The sequence below is a fragment of the Pholcus phalangioides genome, unplaced genomic scaffold, assembly GCF_987345545.1.
Source record: "Pholcus phalangioides strain wild (caught in Gottingen) unplaced genomic scaffold, Ppha-v1.0 ptg000007l_1, whole genome shotgun sequence".
NCBI classification, from domain to species: domain Eukaryota; kingdom Metazoa; phylum Arthropoda; class Arachnida; order Araneae; family Pholcidae; genus Pholcus; species Pholcus phalangioides.
Window position 1 is genome coordinate 3,574,854 of NW_028301600.1, and position 19,892 is coordinate 3,594,745.

Sequence of the window (19,892 nt, forward strand, 5' to 3'; positions counted from 1 at the left end):
GATAACAGTTAATAATAAAGTTTAAGAGATGATTCCAAAAAAAAAATAACCTAAAATAACTCAAGGTTATAATACACGCTGCCTGTAAAAATATGGTTGTCATTCATATCATTACTGCAAGTGTACTGCAAGAGCTCTTCTATCAGTTCATCTTCTTCAGCGGGCGGTGGTTTCTCTTCTTTGTAAATGTAACTTTTACTTTCTGCAGCAAAATCATATTTTTTGAGACAACTGAATTGGGCAAACACACAAAACTTGGAACTTACACAAAAATTAGACAAACATACAAAATTTGGATGAAATTCAATTTTTTACATTTGACAACCTTCTGTTTTCTCTGATTATAACTATTATAACTGATTATATCAAAATGAAAATGTTCATAACTATTATCTTGGAATGAAAATGTTTTTAAAAATTTATTAGAAATCCTCAAAATCAGAATTCCAGAAAAGATGAAGTTATCAGATAGGCAGCAGGTTTGAATTGGCTCCATTACTAAAAATGAATTTTAAAAGATATATAAGCTGGAGCCTTGTTACAGAAAACTACTATAGTAATTATATAGTTATATATACATATATATCAGTATAATATTATTATTATTATAGTTATAATATATAATTATATATATATGGTAATTATATGTTGTATTCTGGACAGATCAAGCAATCCCTTGAGTAGAATATTGTGTGTGTATATGCATTGTATTTTTCTTTTCTCATTTTTTTTCTCAATAAACTATTTTTAATTTGATTACAATCTATAGATAGCTGGTTGTGTGGAATCCGCTGTTCTTGATGCAGTGGAAAAGAAAAAGGCCCCTCTTTTAGAAATACAAAATTAAAGTGAGTTATCTTAATTATGATTTTCTTCAAGAATATATGATCCATGCATAAATATAAAAAATCATCTAAACAATAACATATATACAGGATGTTCATGAACTTTTTAGAAAAAAATGGAATAGCGGCATCAAGATCAACAATATATAGAATATAATCTATGATTGCAATTCACTTAGAATGTCAGGAAAGCATAAAGTAAATTTTCTACATTAAAAGTTTAAACAGTGAAAGAGATGTAATGAAATCATAAGTTAGAAATAGAAATGGATGACCTTTTGGGTTTGATAATACGATTAAATAATCAACGTTTGGGTTTACCCAAAATTCCAAAATGAACACTGCTATATGCGTTTCAGAACTATATGAAGTTCCTTCATCAGTAGCAGAAACAAAGAAGAAAGAAAATATTGAAAAAACTCCTTATAGCGGGAGTTACTCGCTGTTGTAGACAAGAGTCAAATTCAAAATGAACCGGCAACAAAAGAGCAAGAGGACGGAAAAAAGAAGAAAAATGGCGGAGCCAATCACAACCGAGAACGTGATAGTGATGCTGATGGAGAAGAATTATTGTAGAAACTGTTGCCAGATTTTTGAGAACAGTGGTGTGCTAGATAGGTCGTTGACCAACTGGTTTGTGTTTTTGTTGATGTGGAATGATTTGAAGAAATCCAAGTCAGACGGTGAGGGACATTTTTGGATGATTTTGGCAGAAGAGAAATCAAATTTATGGTCAAAGGACCAGCAGTGTTGGGCTATGGATGAGCAGTTAAGGTCTTGGTTGCTTACTTATCTTCTATGCTCATTTAAACGGTATTTTAGGGCACGTTTAGTTTGGCCTATATATGATAATCCGCATTGGCATGAAATGCTGTAGATGCCCCAGTTGTTGAGTGTGTCAATGGGATCTTTTAGTTGAGAGAAACGAAGTTTATTGATGGGGGTGAAAACCACAGAAAAATTGTATTTTCGAAGGATTTTAGCGATGCGTTGGCTGGTTTTTGGGAAGAAAGGCAAAATGATCAAGTTCTCGTAGACTCCTAGTACATGTCAAATTTGTGAGGGAAAAATATGTGTATTGCAACCATGCATTCCATTGTGAATATTGATCATCTTGATGGATAGTAACATCCCTTCAATTTTTCTAAATTGTTTATTAATACCTTGTATATCAGATAGGTTCACTTACTGGGATTAGCATCCATACGAGGCCGTTTGACCGGCTTCTTTTTGTCCATATGTGCTGACAACGTGTTGGTAAGTGAAATTTTAACTCAGCTAAGAAATGGAATTTCTTCCACAATCACACCACACAGCAAAAAAATAATGAACCTACATAAATAATGAAATAAATCATGATTGCACCCAAAATAAATGAGTAACTATTCTTAAAGTACGTGAATATTCAATTTTTCACACAATAAAAATGTAAAGAATTATTTAACATAAAAATCAAACAATACTGAGGTTAAAAAATTTCAACATTTAATAATGTTGAAATTATTATCATTGCCTGTTCTATCTGACAACTGTTTTTTCCCTCAATTTTACAGAGGCAATATAGAAATTTTCAAATACCTCAACTGCTTCCCAAGTAGCACAAAGATATAGATCTATATCGTAAAATTTCAGTTTCCAATATAGATCTATATTGGGCCACGATATCGTTCTGGCTAAAAAAGGCATAGTTGGAGATAAATAGATCTATATCGTGAATGTGATATATTCAAATAATTCAAATTTTGGACGATAGATGGCGCCCTTTCGGAAGAAAAAAAAGTGTAATTATTTGGAGGTGGGTGGGTTTGAACCCATGTAACCTGAACCCTTACCAACCCACCACTACAGCACTGATTACTAGCTGTTATTATAACATTAATTCACAAGTTAATTAATAAGTAACTAATTTTTTTTACTTGTATTATCAATCAAATTTATTCATTTTCATGTATGCACAAAAGTTACAAAATAGAAATTGTGAGACATATTTATCATTTTGAGGCAGATAATTGAAAAATTATGTATAACACAAGAAACAAATTAATGTATTGTGTAGTATATTAATTATTTAAAATTATTAATTTATGCTAATAAAACAAAAAATACAGAATAAATAATATGTGAAAAATATGGTAAAAAATGAAAACATCAAAGGAAAAAAATAATTTTAAGAAAAACACACATACAACAAAAACAAGAGCAATTTTTTTTAATTAAAAAATATGTGCAATTATAAAGTGGCAATTAAAGTTACGGTGGATAAGTTCTCGCTCCTCCTAAAATACCAACATCTACGATGTAAAACATACACAGTAAGGATTCAATTATAACTGACGAAATGATCAATCCTATTAAAATCAAAATTTCATATAAAAATTATTCATTCAAATGTTTTTAATTTCAATTCAAACAAAAAATTGTACGCTCGACTTTAAATTTTCTCCAAATTTTTATTTGAAGGAAATATTTTTATTTAAAGGCACACAATATGTTGATATATCAGCATATTGTGTATCTGATATATATCTTTGTCAGGTTCACGATATAGATGTATGTCATGTTCAGGATATAGAGCTATGTCTTCTTTGATAGATCTATATCAGGTCTATATCGAGAATCTGATATAGATCTTTGTCAGGTGCATGATATAGATCTATGTTTTTCAAACTATATTAAAATAATTTATTGTCCCAAGTTGCTGTCCTTCAAAGTAGAGATTATTCACATGGAATCAAATACATATTCGGCTGAAAAATTAAAGACTTGATCAATTAACATCATAAATAATTAGCACCATATAAGACGAGATCATTCTATATCATAGTTATGACATCTGATATTCCTCTGACATTTCAATATATAACAATATGGTGCAAATATTGTACTATATCGTTGTGCTACTGGGGTTGCTACAACAAAAGAGGAGAGACAATAAAAGTTAATTTGAACTTTGATTTCTAGTTTGGGGAACATGAGATCCTCTCCATTTCAGGGCCAACATCAAAATGAACAAAAGAACCAATTAAATGACTCTGCTACTGTCAACCAGGGAGAGCATTCTGGTCCAGTCAAGCAAAATCAGTCTAAAATGCAGTGGGGCCTCAATAGCTTGACAACTCAAGGTGATATAAAGACATGTTAATTTAAATGGATGTCAATTTAGAGAGGTTTCATCTCACTCTTGAAAATTTTCAAAGATTGTTCATGCACACACGTATCTATATGTGCCCCGTTCGGCACACGCAAGCTCTAAAGAAAGACAATTTGTTGGCTTTGTAGTCTAGGGCACTCACCTGACAAGTGAGAGGATGTAGGCTCAATTCCCTGCCTGGATTTATCTTCACATCAGCCAGATGTTGAAACCTTTGTATCTATATTTAGTTGAACAAATCCATTCAACCATCTACAAATTCACCATTTTTGTTTTTATTTCTATGAAAAGTTTCTGTATTGTGAGAATAATCCCAAATTAGGTGGGAAAAAAGCCTATTTTGATAACTGAGAGATTTGCTATTTATGAATGATTAGTGAGATTGCCAAAAATAAGGAAAACTTTCCTATTCTCACTTAGAAAAATTTTGATATAGCTTTCTCAATTATTTCTAGCTCAAAAATTTCAAATATCATCCACACTTATACAGAGATTTTTGGGTTACAAACAGCAAAAAATATGGAAAGTAACCCAACATCAAAGTGTAAGGAAGAATCTTCAACAAACAAATGACAAAAAAAAACACGATGAAACAACAAACTGTTGAAATGCACAAGAGCAATGTTATAAATTTTTTCAAACTAACCAACACACTTCAATTTCAAAAAATTCATTGCAATCATACAGTAAAAGATGTGGTCAACTTAAGCAGGAATTAGCCAGTCACATTGGAGAGGTTCCCCCTCCCCACTGATTTAGCGTAGTAACAATCATGTGAGCATTAAATGTCAAGTAATCGTTGTTCCACTCTAGTTGTGTTTTTCCTGCAATTCAGTTGATCAATGCCAGCAGTAATAATTTTTATTCTACTCTGTCCGCTGCTGTCAGCTCCATCTAATATTTCCTGATGATGCAAACTGCTGGTGTTGGAGAAACTTTGAGTCTTTATTCAGATTCATGACAGCCCTTAGCCCAAGAATGTCTTATACTTCAAGCACAGCCATGAAAATTTAATCAGCTACTTCGCAGTTTCCCAAACTTTTTGTTCCATCGTCCCCTTCTTCAGAAATTTTTTTCTCTCATCACCCCCCAACTCGAGTAAACCCATAGGATCCGATGTTAAATCCATAGATTCTATCGTCCCCTTGTGCCATTCCATTGCTCACCAGGGGGCGATATTGCCCACTTTGGGAAACACTGAGCTATTTTATTAATTTAATTTAATCCTTTAAGTGGCACAGCAGAAATTGCTAATCCCCCAATAAAATGTCATATAGTCACCTTATAATTAAAACCTTGTACATAAAAAATTCCCAACTTTATAAAGAGCAGATCGATTTTTTTTAAAGCTGTAACAGGTGAGACATGATGTTCTCAATCTAAAATTGTTAAACGTCATTTTCGAAAAAAAATTATGTACGAAGTTTTCATTATAAGGTGATGATACCATTTTTAACCAAGTTAACTGAGTAGGCTTTTTTCCAATTTTCAGCAGATGGAAAGTAAGGGGTATAGAGCAGTGGTTCTTAACCTTTAGAAGCCCAAGGCCTGGTTGATTTCTTCTTGTGAGTAGAAAGCCTGGTCATACACATTACTAATGGAAAATGAATAAGGAAAAATGAAACAGTGAATCACTCATGCCCAGTTTGTCTGATGGCAGAGCCTGGTGGTTGAGAAACACTGGTATAGAGAACAGCATTTCATTAAGAAATCAACTTTAAAAAATATCTGGGTTTGTCAAAGTTAAAATAAGAGGTCTTTAAAAAGGCAAGACAGCTAATTAATGCCACTTTAAGAGTTTAAATAATAAAAATTTCTATATGCCTATCTCAAGGCTGTAAGAGAAATGCATAGTGTAAAAAGAATTTGAGGTGTGTTATTATTGCTATATTGTATACTAAAATATGTATTATAATTTCCCACAGTAAAGTTTTAGTAAACAAACTTAAAGACAGATTCTATAGTGTTGGAAGTTGATTTTTGGCTACTGTAACTTATTCAATGCTGAGGCATGTTAAATTTAAATTTTTGAAGTGAAACTTCTTTAGCCAGGGTAGGGAATTTTTGTGAAGGGAAGGAAATTCATCATCACACACACAAAAAAGTAAAAAGCTTTCTCTTTGCTCAAAACCCATTCTGTAGAACAACTGATTGTGTGATGAAGTTTCCAGAAGCAAATGGGTGGTGGTGGGGGTGTCAATAGATGTTCAGCCATGTAAGAAAATAAAGTTGGGGGGTTTGGTTTGGATGGTTTGTGTTGGACAAAGATAGTTTATTATATCCCCCCCCCCATGACCCCGTACTCCCTCATCGCACAAGAGTATATTGGGCATGCAAATGCAAGTTTTGTGATGTCACAGTACCAGCTCCTAATTGGCTGTGCTGTCATAATGCAGAATACATCCAGAAAGCTTCGCGTTTTCCTTTTCACTCCTGTACTAAAGCCCCTGCCCCCATCCCTAATTTAGAGCCAACCTCAATTATCACCAAAAAGTTTTAGTAAACAAATCTGCTGCGCATGGGATTTACAGCAGGGTCAATTATGATTCCATATGATGACAAACTCGTTAAAATTCTATGGGGGTGGTGTCTTAAAGTTTACGGAGTCAATTAGATAAAATAAGTGTAATATATAAAATAATAACAAGGTGTAAGAAAGATAAAGGGTCAACAAGATCAACCTTATTTAAAATTAAAAATTTCTAAATTCAATTTTAAATAATTAAAATTGAATTTAATTGATGTGAATCTAGTCATGTCAAGCCTAGAAGTTTCACTTCTATCGTGCACGATTCTGTTGATTTTTTTTCGCTTTCCTCATTTTTTTCTCTCTAGGTTTTCATGAACTGTTACTCTGAGTAGCAACAAAAACAGACTCATCACACATTATAAATCTGCACCAGAAATTATAAGAAAGAGAAACTATTAGGAAAACTGGAATAGTTAAGCAGAATAAAGACAATTTGCTTCTTTGAGCTTCTTAGGAATCAAGACATTTTAATATCCTACTTGCCTAAAGAATGGTAGGTGTTTGTTCAGCTAGTGAGTCCTGAATGCTCCACTCTAGCATAAGTAAAGTCCCCAAATGAGGGAAAAGTTACACATAGGAGCAAAACCATAAACACATACAGGTATGAAAGGAGGGAAATGAATATTCCAACACCCCAACTTTAATTTACCCCCATAAATGTACATATGATATTTAAATTTTTTTGCCATTAAGTGATTTTGAGAATCTGTGAACGAGATTGACTTGGAAGTTTATATATATTGTATGTCCAGCAAACCTTCACTGATTTTCCTGTGAACAAAATTATGCCTGATGTTAATGTATTTCACCCAATAGGATACAACTTGATTACTGGTGAGTGATATGGCACAAGTGCTGTCACAGTACAAGGTAATGCTTTGAGGACACATTATTTCAATTGAGTCCATTGTTGTAGTAATCAGAGTAATTCATAAACGGCTGAGGTGACTGCCATATACTCTGTTTCTGTCATTAAAAAAGTGACCATTTGCTGTCTCTTTGTATTTTAGCTGATGGCTCTGGTGGCATTCAGGAAGACATAGCTCATAGTTATCTCATGGTCATCTTCATCGCCAGTCCAGTTTAAGTTGGTGTAACCAACCAACACTGTTAATTTTTTTTAATACTGGTTTCTTGTCCAGTATGCCCTCAAAATAGTGCATTATATGATGGACAGCAGACTAATGAGCTTGACCAGGGTTGTTGGCAAGTCTTCTCACCACTCCTACAGTGTGAATGATGAGTTACTTGTAAGAGTTGTGAGTTAATTGTAAAGTATAAAGCAGAGAAGACCCTTTTTGATCTTCAAAGACATTTTTGAGGAATTTTTGCTGGTACAAAGTTATCACTCCACTCTCACCATTGCTGATTATCTTTGTTTTGAGTATATAACAAGCTTCCCCTAGGTCTTTCATCCAGAAATTCTGTTTCAGCTCACTTTTGATTCTGTTCTTTTCTTTTTTGTCATTTAAAAAATTAAAAGATCATCGACGTAAACAACTACATTGATTGTTCCAACATGGTAGTCAATAAAGATGTATTCATATCTGGTTTCAACCTTGACAGACCCAACTTTAACAAAGTTTGACTTAGGTTGTCATACCATAGCCTAATCTATTGGGTTGTGTTAAGCCATAAATAGCTTTCTTCGGTTGACAGTGTAATTTTGGTAAACACTTTTTATCTGGTAGATCAATTTCAAGATCATATTCAGCTGCAGAGATATCAGAAATCTGATTCAGCTGTGCATCATCGTTGGCAAAAATGTTTTCTCATAGAAAATGTCATATTTCTGTGAACATCCTTTTTTTCAACTACACAAACTTTGTACTTCTCTACATCAAGTCTGCTGGTTGGAAGATCACACAGTTCCCATGAACAGGATTCAAAGAGTTTTTCTTAGAGTAGATGTTATTATGCAGGGTGTCTGGTTCAAATTTCAGTATCTTTGCAAAGGTGTTACATTTTACAAAAGTTTGTAGAGGATGAGAAAAGTGTATAAATACAGAACAATAGTCACAAAATTTTTGTTGAAAAAATCAGTACACTGCCACATATTCTGTTTTCATTGCTCAAAGTGATGTGCAATCAGTAGTCTAGTTCCAGCCATGTTTAACTGCAGCATTTTCAGAGCAGCAGTTCCATAAATGGCCATTATTCTGGCACAAAGGTTAATGGATCATCTTGCTGTAAATGCAGTCTTTAATGTACCGTACTTAATGGGTGGCCAGACAATTTGTCTACTGAGTCTGATTGGGAAAGTTGTATCCCAAAATGATCAAACATCTGTACCCAAGTACAAAGGGCACCCCCCTCTTGCTGGACGATAGGACTGGGATCTAAATATTGCATTCAGGATACTGCACGAAGTTACAATATTATCCAGGTGAATGTTTGCCATCACAGATGGACAACAGGAAACATCAACTCAGTTTTGGAACAACTTCTCAGTCATCGGATCAAAGCTGCATGGTAAGCTAATGAGTAGCAGAGTACTTCACTTATTTCAAGAAGCCCTCAGCTTTAAAAAAGTTCTTCTATCTTCTTCTCTATTCACTTCAATGAAAACTTCATTATTTTGGGGAAAGAGAATCAATAGTTAGGGACATAAAAATTGTATTCACTCCTTGTATTCATGAAAATAATCAATAAATAGATCAATTCAAATCGAATTTGTTAGACATCTCCAAAAACATTCTTTGTCAAATATAGCACTAGGCATTTCACGTCATTCATGTTTTTGCAATGTTTTTTTTTCTTAACACTAGAACCGCAGCACTTTCGGTATACCTAGAACAGCAGACTGGGTCAAATTGACCTAAAACGTGAAGAAACAGTGTTCCATAGTGAAAACAGGAATTTCTTTTCGGTTCCTGTGATTTTCCCTACTTTCATTTAATGTTGTTTAATTGTGTATTCATAATGGGAAACTATATTTGTTTATGCATATAAAATGGGCTTCAAAATTAGCTAAAAAATGATGTAATTCATTAAAAATAAGATTTAGTATACATTATTTACACTGTTCATTACAAAAACGTTTTCAGTAATCCCATCTCTCATAGAGATGTAAAATAAGCACATCAAATCAAGTATGAGAAAGTCTATAATATGATTCTGTCAAACAAGTATTGATTTCTTACTGATAAATGGAATTTATGATGAGCAGTTTGTAGCAATTTTTTTTCATTATTCTTGCACATTCACTGTATGTTGAAGTTGCATAGCCCATGCAAAAATTAACAATTTTGTTTCTGCATTTTGATGTAACCGGACATCAGAGTCGTTTATTTATTTTTATTTTTGATAGCTCATGAACAGTTACATGTTCAAGAGCCCACAAACATTTCCTCTTGCGCAAGGGCAACTTGTATGATGAACGTAGCTCTTCAATAAGATTTTAGAGAAACTGTGTTCAAAAAATAGTTCTGGCCTTCTGTACTGCACTATGAAAATACAGAAATTTTTTATAGTGACATCTAGGATGTTGTGGAAAACATGGACAGGCCACCCCTGTGTGCTTCACCGAATATTTTCTTGCCATTTGATTGGCTACAACTTCGGCAAACTATGTTGAATTGTAGTGTGAAATAGTTTCTAGAAGCTTTTTGGGGCTTCCACTGCCGCTATCGACTGTCAGCTGAAACGTGCTGAGTAATAAAACATTTTTATCTTTTTCATAAATTTTGATAAATATATTTCTTGATACATTATTATTATGAAATCATTGTATTCCAGTAGCGATGTTTCATGCAACTGTAGTTTCACTATGTTCATTGCGTCAGATAACATTGCTCTTCGATTTCGTCTCACCCTCCCTACTAAGCTCGTATTTTTTTACTTTTAGCATTTGAGCCAGGTTCAGTGTAGGGAAAGAAGATGTCGGTTGAGGCATTTCTGTTCTCAAAGCCCTTGTTCTCAAATTTCTTGATCAGTTGCATCACTTAAAAAAGAGAGATTCGTTGTACGCTGATCCTTTCCAATGTTTGGACATCCATTCAAAAAGTATTTGGCGCAGTCAAAATTTTATTTTTTTCATCATTTGCCTACAGAAATTTCAGCTATATGTTTTTTCTAGAGTTAAGCTTTTACCTTCTCCCAAAACCTTTCTTGAGTCGCATCAGAATACCAGGTATTTAAATTTACAAAGGAAAAAAATATTTAGCTCTACTTGCCATTTTCCTTCATTGAAAAAAAAATCTCCTCGGACAATAAATTGGCCTTGAGCTTGAAAGACCTTTATTCTTCACTATCTTTATTTAGAAATACATTTTAGAAAGGGTAACCACTTCCAAGAAAATTCCACATCCTCTTTTCCCTATAGACTAGTATGTTGGGTCAAAATGACCCAAACCGCAGTTCTAGGTATAAGTACTTATAGCTCTGAAACACAAAATGTGAAGAGAATAAAATTTTCTTGAATTAATATTCATATGATATCATGAAAAATCACAAAATGTTTTTATCATCTGCGCTTAAGTTTTGGAGATAAATGAAAATGAATTTTGATTTGGGTCAAATTGACCCACTCTGTGGTTCTAGTGTTAAACTACATTTAAAAAAAAAATAAACCAATAGAGAGCAGAGGAAAAGTTTATTTAATCTACATACCTTTCATGTAAAAGGTGCACTGAACAATTCATGCATGGAAACTTGAAGGTCTAGAGTTTTCACATTAATATCAAAGTAGCTCAAGGTATTTTCACCCTATAAAAAATTAACCCAAAAGAAGATTAACACACAAAAAAAAATTAACACACAAAAAAAAATTAACACAAAACTATAAGCATCCAGATCAGATGGTGATGGTTACACAAATCGTCAGAATCATATTTTTCTTGTGCTCATGACTTTTAATTATGTAAGAATTGATATTTCATTTGTGAAGTGCTGATATGAGAAAAAAAACCGTAATGCACATGAATTATACAGAGTGTTCTGTTAATGGACTGACAAACTCTCAGAGGGTTGTTAGTAGGCATCAAGAGGAACAAAAATTGCAATGGAACATGGTGTCGCAAATCGCGTTGAAAGGGTGAAAATCGTGAAAAACACATGCAGGTTGTGAGTTCTGAGGAGACAAAAGATGGATGTCAGTTGATTGCAGAATGTGTTTATGGGTTCGCTCACCATATCTGACGTAAGCAGTGTCGCGAAACGCATGCGCTGGGGTAGGATCACATGCTGCGGATGACATCAAAAGCATACCTGGTATCTTCGAGCACTTGCGGGAATCGTTTTTACGTCGTTGTAGACTGTGTAATGACGTAAGCGCTTCCAATAACTCTTGTAATAATTAACAAAATAAATCTTTTTGTAGTTATTATTGTACTTTTTGTCATTCCCGCGTGACGTTGAAACCTGCATGCGTTTCTTGCGATTTTCATCCTCTCAACATGGTTTGTGACACCATGTTCAATTGAAATTTTCTTTCCTCTTGATGTCTACTAACAACCATTTGAGTTTGTCAATCCACTAACAGAATACCCTGTATATAACTCAAAAGTATTAAGAAAGAATTTTTCTTAAATGAAACATTGGATATATAAGGTGAAATCACCACAACAACAGAAATTTAAATTCTGCTCAAGCATTTATGTAAAGTAGAACTTCTGTAATGAACACAAGATGTATCAAAGTTTCACGTTTTTCCACGTCCCTTAGTTTTTAGCCTGGATTTTCAAAGACCATTCAATCAAATCCAACATAGTATATACTCTTCATCGTTTACATGAAAAGCTTGTGGAATTAGATAGATTTATGACTGTACAGCTAGTCATGGTGTATGGGGAATTTTCTGACTGAGAAAAAAAAGAGAATGGATATCAAAAGTGGAGTCTTTCAGGGAAGTGTCCTAGGTCCCATACTTTTTGATTTCTATTGATAGACTCATCAAGGCAATCAAGGCAATTGGGATTGTCCAAAAATTCCCCTTATCACAAATAATGTCCTCTGTTTTTTCTAAAACTAATTTTGGGCTTTGAAGAAAACGTTTGGCAGATATTTTTAAAGACCTTTTTTATATAATTAGTTATTTAGCATAAACCAATAATTGGAATTTAGGGAGAAACATTTCTTCATTTTGCGTGGCATCATTTGTCTAAAAAAAACACGTTTGCTCAGCATGTTCCCTCTGGTTCACACATAACATGCATAATCTTTGTTCTTATTAAAAAAGGACATTTAGAGAATCCAAGAATAAAATTATAGATTTGTCTGCATATAATAATAAAAGAAGAAAGTTGAAGAAAACGACTTGACAGAAAAAGTTTAATCTAGGTTGGCAGGTAATATTGGCGCTGACCAAAAATAATTTTTTAAGTACAGTAGAACCTCAATTATCCGAACGCATCAGGACCGAAGGGTGTTCGAAAAAGTGAAAAGTTCAGTAAATCGATTCCAAAACTAATTCGATAACGCAAAGGAATAAATTGAAATTCAAACAAATTACACCCTTCCCCCCTCCAAAAACCATGATAAGAACTTTTTCGTTGTCAAGAAGACGCACTCCTCCCTCTCATTAAGGCACACCCATAGGATTAAGACGAATTCGTGAGACAAAAAAAAAAGTGGCAGACAAATAAGCTCCTATTTTTTTGCTTGACAATCGTTTATAACTACACAAACTATACCCAAATCTGCCCCTACTTACATCTGTAGCTCACAGATACAGTATATACAATTGTTTGGAAACGGATTATTGTACATTAGAAGGAAGCTATGGAGTTGGGAGATAAGAGGGTTCAAGTTCCAAGAAAATAGTTCCAACTGTTGAGCATCATTGACTATAGAAAACTGAAAATGAGAGGTTGGAAAAGTGTTCCATTGACAGAGTTGTTCGGAAAATTGATGTTTGGATAAACGAGGTTCTACTGTATGTCAATAATGGATGCAAGGTAAATGTCGGTCCACTATTCATTGAAGTCTAGGGTAGATAGCAATAAAAACATGTATAGCAGGACTGTAGCGAGGGGGGAGGGCTAGATCCCCAAGTCATTGGAAATGACTGAAAAAAAAAGAGAAAAGATGGCCAAATCTAATATTCAATCACTTTGTTCCCCCCCTCTCCAATCCCAAAATTCAAAATGCAAGAGGTTCCTCTCCAAATAATATTTGTAGCTAAGGGCCTGATTTGTAGGGTATTCAATGATTGTTTTTGCATCTAATTTGTAACAAGGACAATGATGTTGTTCCAAGATGTGAACAACATCACATCTTCTTGGAACTTTTCGTTGATAGGAAACTCAATCGAATTCAAGTTATAAATAAAGAAGTCCTACAACTTCTTAGGATTTTATGAACTAGCAAAACATAGACCGGATGATATCTATCTCAGGGTCCTTAGGAAATATATCAATGAATTGTGTTTTTGTTAACTGCACAGATTTACAGGCATAGTGTTGCTGAGGATGTAGTCCCACAAAATTGAAACCTTACCAAGGTCCCCTTGAAAATTCTGAAAATTAGTATTTATTGAATTATGGGGACAAGCCCAAGTCCTTACCATCTGCTGCAAGGAGCCTCGAGGCTTTCCTCTCCCCTCTCTCCCTCAGCCCTATGGCATTACTCAGGTTGCCCCTGTGAAATTACATATTATGTCCAACAAAGACGTTTTACTATCTTTTAAATTAATCATCTTACCCTGTGTCTGGTTCCGGACGTCGTGGGAGACGGGCTTATGGTCCTGCCCACTTTTCCCTAATGTTGCCTATAACTTCATTGTTTTAAAATATATATGTGCACGAGTTTAACAATCAAAATATAAACATATATTATTTTAATTAATGGCTTTATAACAAAATAAAATTTTCCAATCTACAAGGAATGCATGGCTCGTACAAGGGTGGGGATGACAGGGCTGTAGCCCTGGGACCCGGGACGATTCTCGTCATTTTTTGTTTTTCACACTATAAATTTACCATGGAGGGGGCCCGTGAAAAGCCTGGAATGAGGGCCCACCGAAGATCCTAACCTGGGGGGTCTGTTCTGGGATGCGGGAGCCATGAAGGCACGCATTTCGTGGTGTATATTTAGTTCTCAAAAACATCTCCTGTTTGTTTGAAAGTTCTTGTATGCTCACAAAAAAAAAAAAAAATAAATAAATAACAAGGAAATTTTCAAAAGAAAACCCTACTGTACGTATATCTATTCTGTATATATAATATAAAATCACAAACTCGAAAAGGACCTATTTCTATGCATTAATTAAGTAATTAAGTTTTCATTTAACTCTTGAATATATCGAGAACCATTTGACCCATCGGGACCAAATTATGTGTATGTACCGAGAGGCGTGCCCCCCCCCCTACATCCTGCAGCAGGGCCCTAGGATGAGATAGTTGGCGGGTCCCCAAACCAGTTTTTTCATGGGCTCCTCTGCGATTAATTTATAGAGTGAAAAATCAAAAAGTGGTAAGAATCGTTCTGGCCCCTGTCAGTCCTGCCCTTGTGGCGGTGCATTCTGAGAGGTATGTATATATGCATAATCATAGGCGTACGCAGAATTTTCTCGAGGGGGGTTTTCGGATTTTTTTTCTTTCTGAGGGGGTTACTTTTTTTCCTGCAAAATAACACTATAATCTTGGCTCAAGGGGAGGGACCCCCCCCCCCTGCATACGCCAATGTGTATAATATACATATATCACCAGTGCTCGCAACACACAGGGTTGAGGTACCCATGGCGTGGCATTGCACATATAAACTGAAGAGCCAAAAAAACTGGTACAGGCATGCATATGCAAATAAAGAGATATGAAACCAATCAGAGTACGGCGCACAGTGGTCCAAATCGGGAAATTAGCTGGAAAAAAATAAAAAATGAAGTTTTTGCTTCGGAGAAAAAAACCATATGGGTGTGTAGAGTAATGTCTAGTGCATCTTGAGGTGATATTTGTTTACATCGGGGGGGGGGGGGTTCCGGGAGGTCAAAGAAGGGTAATGACTGACTCAGATGGGGCTCTCGCCGAAATGTGATGAAATGCTTAACTTCCCTAGATTGTCATTCGGTTGCATTTGAGTGGAACTATGAAATTCTTTTTGCTATTCATTTTTAGTTCTTTGTCCTTTTCGGCTCGATGTTTTCCAAGCTCCGAGTAGAGGAAATAATTTCCGTAATTCGTCCTTGAAGTTTGGCTTATTTTTGAGTAGTTTTGAGCACAAAAAGTGAGTTATAAAAAAAGTTTAACTCTGTTCAATCGTGAAATGTTTTTTCTGATGTTCTGCATGTTGTTGGTGAACGTTTTGCATTATGCGTAGCCGTCCCCAGCCGCCCCTTTTTACGTAAGAAATTTTTGAAATGGCCTTATGTGTGACTCGTCTAGAGTTGTTTTTGCGCTAATGGTGGGTTGAGCTTGCCTTTTAAAAAGTCTGAGACCTGTTAATCCAATATATTGATGAAAAGTCAAAATTTGAACATAGCCTGGAAATCAAGAGTAGTAAGTTTCGTTTGAAAATCAAATGTTTCATCAGTTTGACACGACCTTGACACGTTTCCTCGACAAAAATTCAGCATGGTTACAAGAGAAAATAGCTATTCCATCCAAAATAGTCCAGAAAGATCGGAGCAGACCTCAAAAGAATTTCGAAGGTAGTGGCCCGAGGACCAAGAAGGCAAAAATAAAAAATCTCTCGGAAGAACATACAACCAGAGAGTTGTGTTGTGCAGCACAAGCCAGTCTTACATCATCCGGCCAACGTACGGCCTCTAACATGAAATGAAGATGTCGAAAAGTTTAGAGAGTTTGCAAACACTACTGCAAAGCTTTATGCGCAACTTTACAGTTGGTTTTACGTGCCAGTTACTGTTCACAAAGTTTTAATTCATGGTGCAGATGTTATACAACATTTGCTACTTCCCGTTGGTCAGTTGACGGAGGAAGCACAATAAGAAGCCAGACATAAAGACTATAAGCAAGCCAGAGAACATAGATCAAGAAAAATTTCACGTCAAACAACTAATGAAGATTTGATTAACTATCTTCTTACATCATCAGATCATCTAGTATCTTCCATAAGAGAACTGCCCACAAAAAACTGCCCCAAAAAAGGGAGCATTGCCAAAAGAGGTTTTGACTTAGCTGAAATTTAGCGAGACAGAAAAGGGAGAAAAAAGCAGATCCTCAGAGTCTTACAGTGATTGACACTCCACATAAGGAGGGTGCGTTTTAGGTAAATTTTTAATTTATATGGAAAATTACTGAACATAAAAGTAAATTAATTCCGAGAATGAAATAATATATATTTTTAAGTGTTTGTAGAATTGCGAGTATGAATTTGTAAGTATTTAATAATCTGCGGAGTTTGGTTGTTTTTATGAAAAATTTCATTCCGATTTGAAATGTTCAAATCGGTGATCAAGCCCCCAAATCATAGATTTTGTTTATTTGCACTGTTTATTTTTAATGTTTTGTCTTATAAAAGAATACTTTATTATTTTTTGAGTGAAAATCTTGATTTTTTTACATATTAAACTTCAATTAAGTGTTCCCCCCAGTTTTCACGGCAATATTTTGTTTAGAATGTGCTTTGGTATTACTGTTATTTTTTAAATATTATTCGTAATAAATATGAGTGATGCATTGTTATTTTGGAGACAGTCAATCAGAAAAGTAGGAAACATCAGTAAAAGATGGAAAGATTAATTAGAAATAAGTAATTATTTCATTGAAATGGAAAGAATTGCAAAAATGTAGAAAACGTAGTAATCATGTGCCAAAGTAGTTTTAAAATTCCCAAACGTTATTATTATTAAATTATACTTCTCGGCCTGTGTGGATGCCTATTTTTGATGTGAAGCAAAAAGAATTTTTCAAAAATATTCATTAGTTTTTGAGAAAACATTTTTTTCCTCCTAAATTCGCTATATTGATCACTGTGCGGCGCTGCGGTCGGCAACGCCTATATAACACAACAAGTGTCTGGCATAGTTGTTAGATCGGTTACTGCTGCTACAATGGCAGGTTATCGAGATTTAAGTGAGTTTGAACGTGGTGTTATAGTCGGCGCACGAGAGATGGGACATAGCATCTCCGAGGTAGCGATGAAATTTGTATTTTCACGTACGACCATTTCACGAGTGTATCGGGAATCCGGTAAAAAATTAAATCTACGACCTCGCTGTGGCCGGAAAAAGATCATGCAAGAACGGGAACAACGACGACTGACGAGAATCATTAAACGTGACAGACGTGCAACCCTTCCGCAAATTGCTGCAGATTTCAATGCTGGGCCATCAACAAGTGTCAGCGTGCGAACCATTCAACGAAACATCATCGATATGGGCTTTCGGAGCCGAAGGCCCACTCGTGTACCCTTGATGACTGCACGACACAAAGCTTTACGCCTCGCCTGGGCCCGACAACACCGACATTGGACTGTTGAGGATTGGAAACAACGTTGCCTGGTCTGACGAGTCTCGGTTCGAATTGCTTCGAGCTGATGGACGTGTACGGGTATGGAGACAACCTCATGAATCCATGGACCCTACATGTCAACAGGGGACTGTTCAAGCTGGTGGAGTCTCTGTGATGGTATGGGGCGTGTGCAGTTGGCGTGATATGGGACCCCTGATACATCTAGATACGACTCTGACAGGTGACAGGTACGTAAGCATCCTGTCTGATCACCTGCACCCATTCATGTCCATTGTGCATTCCGACGGACTTGGACAATTTCAGCAGGACAATGCGACACCCCACACGTCCAGAATTGCTACAAAGTGCCTCCAGGAACACTCTTCTGACTTTAAACACTTCCGCTGGCCACCTAAATCCCCAGACATGAACATTATTGAACATATCTGGGATGCCTTGCAACGTGCTGTTCAGAAGAGATCTCCACCTCCTCTTACTCCTACGGATTTATGGACAGCCCTGCAGGATTCACGGTGTCAATTACCTCCAGCACTACTTCAGACATTAGTCGAGTCCATGCCACGTTGTGTTGCGGCACTTCCGAGTGCTCGCGGAGGCCCTACACGATATTAGGCAGGTTGTACCAGTTTTTTTGGCTCTTCAGTGTACCTCATGGGGAAGTTAAAAGATTTCATTTCCATGGGCCTTTGACGGGTCTCATTGTTTTCTTGCTGCTTTAAAATTGAAAAATTTGCTATATTGGAAGCCCAAGATATATCCAGTCTGCGGGGGCATAAAAATCTGCGAATAGGGTCCCGGCTCCTTAATTGGGCGGCCGTGGATTTTATTTGTTGTCAAAATGAATACGAATAAAAATTTCCTGTGGCCCTCACAGGGGGGCAAGTCCGACAAGTCTCCAGGTCGGGAACCCCTATGGAAAAGTTGACAGGTTTCATTTCGGGGCCCTTGGATGAATCTCAATGATTTTTGTTGTTTAACATTGTAAAATTTGCAACAGCGGAAGCCCGAGATAAATCCAGTTTGGGGCCAGACTAAAAATCTCGTAGTGGTAATTGGGTGGGAGCCCTGGATTGTATTCGTTGTTAACATGAATATAAATGAAAATTTTTCGTGGCCCTCAGAGAGGGGTATCCGACAAGCTTTCAGGTCGGGGGCCCCATGTGGAAGTCGACGGGCTTCATTTTGGGGGCCCTGCATAAATTGTTTCTAAAATTCTGCGAATTGGGTTCCGGGTCCTTGATTGGGGGGCCCTGGAATTTGTTTGTTGGTAAAATGAATACAAGTGAAAATTTTTCGTGGTCCAATAGGGCTCCAGTCTGGGGACCCCCATGGAGAAGTTTTCTGAGGGTACTTGATGAATCACATTTGATTTTTTTTCATTTATTATTGTAAAATTCGTCAGTAAGCTGGTGCTTTGACATGTCACTTTTCATAGCTCTCTGATGAAGTGGGACGAAATAAACAAGATATGTTGTGAAGAGAAAAGGGGGGGGGGGTTGGTCGCCACAGGTGGCAGGAGGGCAGAGCCCTTATAGTTTGCAAATAATTAAAACTTGCTAACTTTATTGAAAATTACATGTTCGGGAGATACATAACGGGAAAGAAAGAAATAATAGAAAAAGCGAAACTATACAGCGAAAAATAACGGTAACAAAATATTCTTCTCCGCAGCGCCATCTATTAGGGATTATACGGTGTATAAACCTTAAGCAATCTACTTGCTGTATTTTGCTTTGATTTACTGAGGATACCTTTTTTTCAGTGCAACTGGGATCAACAGCTTAAGCGAAAGTGCAAGGCGTGCAGTGCACCCAGGCAGCAAGTGATAAGGGACGGCATCTTAGGCTTTAGTTTTGCACCAAATGTTTTAAAAATTTTCAAAAGTAAAATTCACGTGACACATCACGGTTTTGAGTCATATCTTGACGATGCGATGAAAATGTTGAGGAAACTGGCTGGTCCTGGGACCGTAATACACCAGCAACAAGAATGTC

The 19,892-nt window shown here is 35.9% G+C and overlaps 1 protein-coding gene across 2 annotated transcripts in view; it reads right to left on the bottom strand.

Annotated features, from left to right (window-relative positions):
* LOC149084809 (C-terminal-binding protein-like) overlaps nt 1-19,892 on the bottom strand; it is a 100,214-nt gene that overhangs the window by 31,377 nt on the left and 48,945 nt on the right. For both annotated transcript variants that reach the window (XM_089232545.1, XM_089232546.1), the window contains exons 2-3: nt 11,138-11,233; nt 2,035-2,177 (exon numbers count right to left, since the gene is read on the bottom strand). In XM_089232545.1, the coding sequence (XP_089088671.1) occupies nt 2,035-2,083 (49 nt within the window). In that variant the 5' untranslated portion in view covers nt 2,084-2,177; nt 11,138-11,233. The remainder of the gene's footprint in view (nt 1-2,034; nt 2,178-11,137; nt 11,234-19,892) is intronic.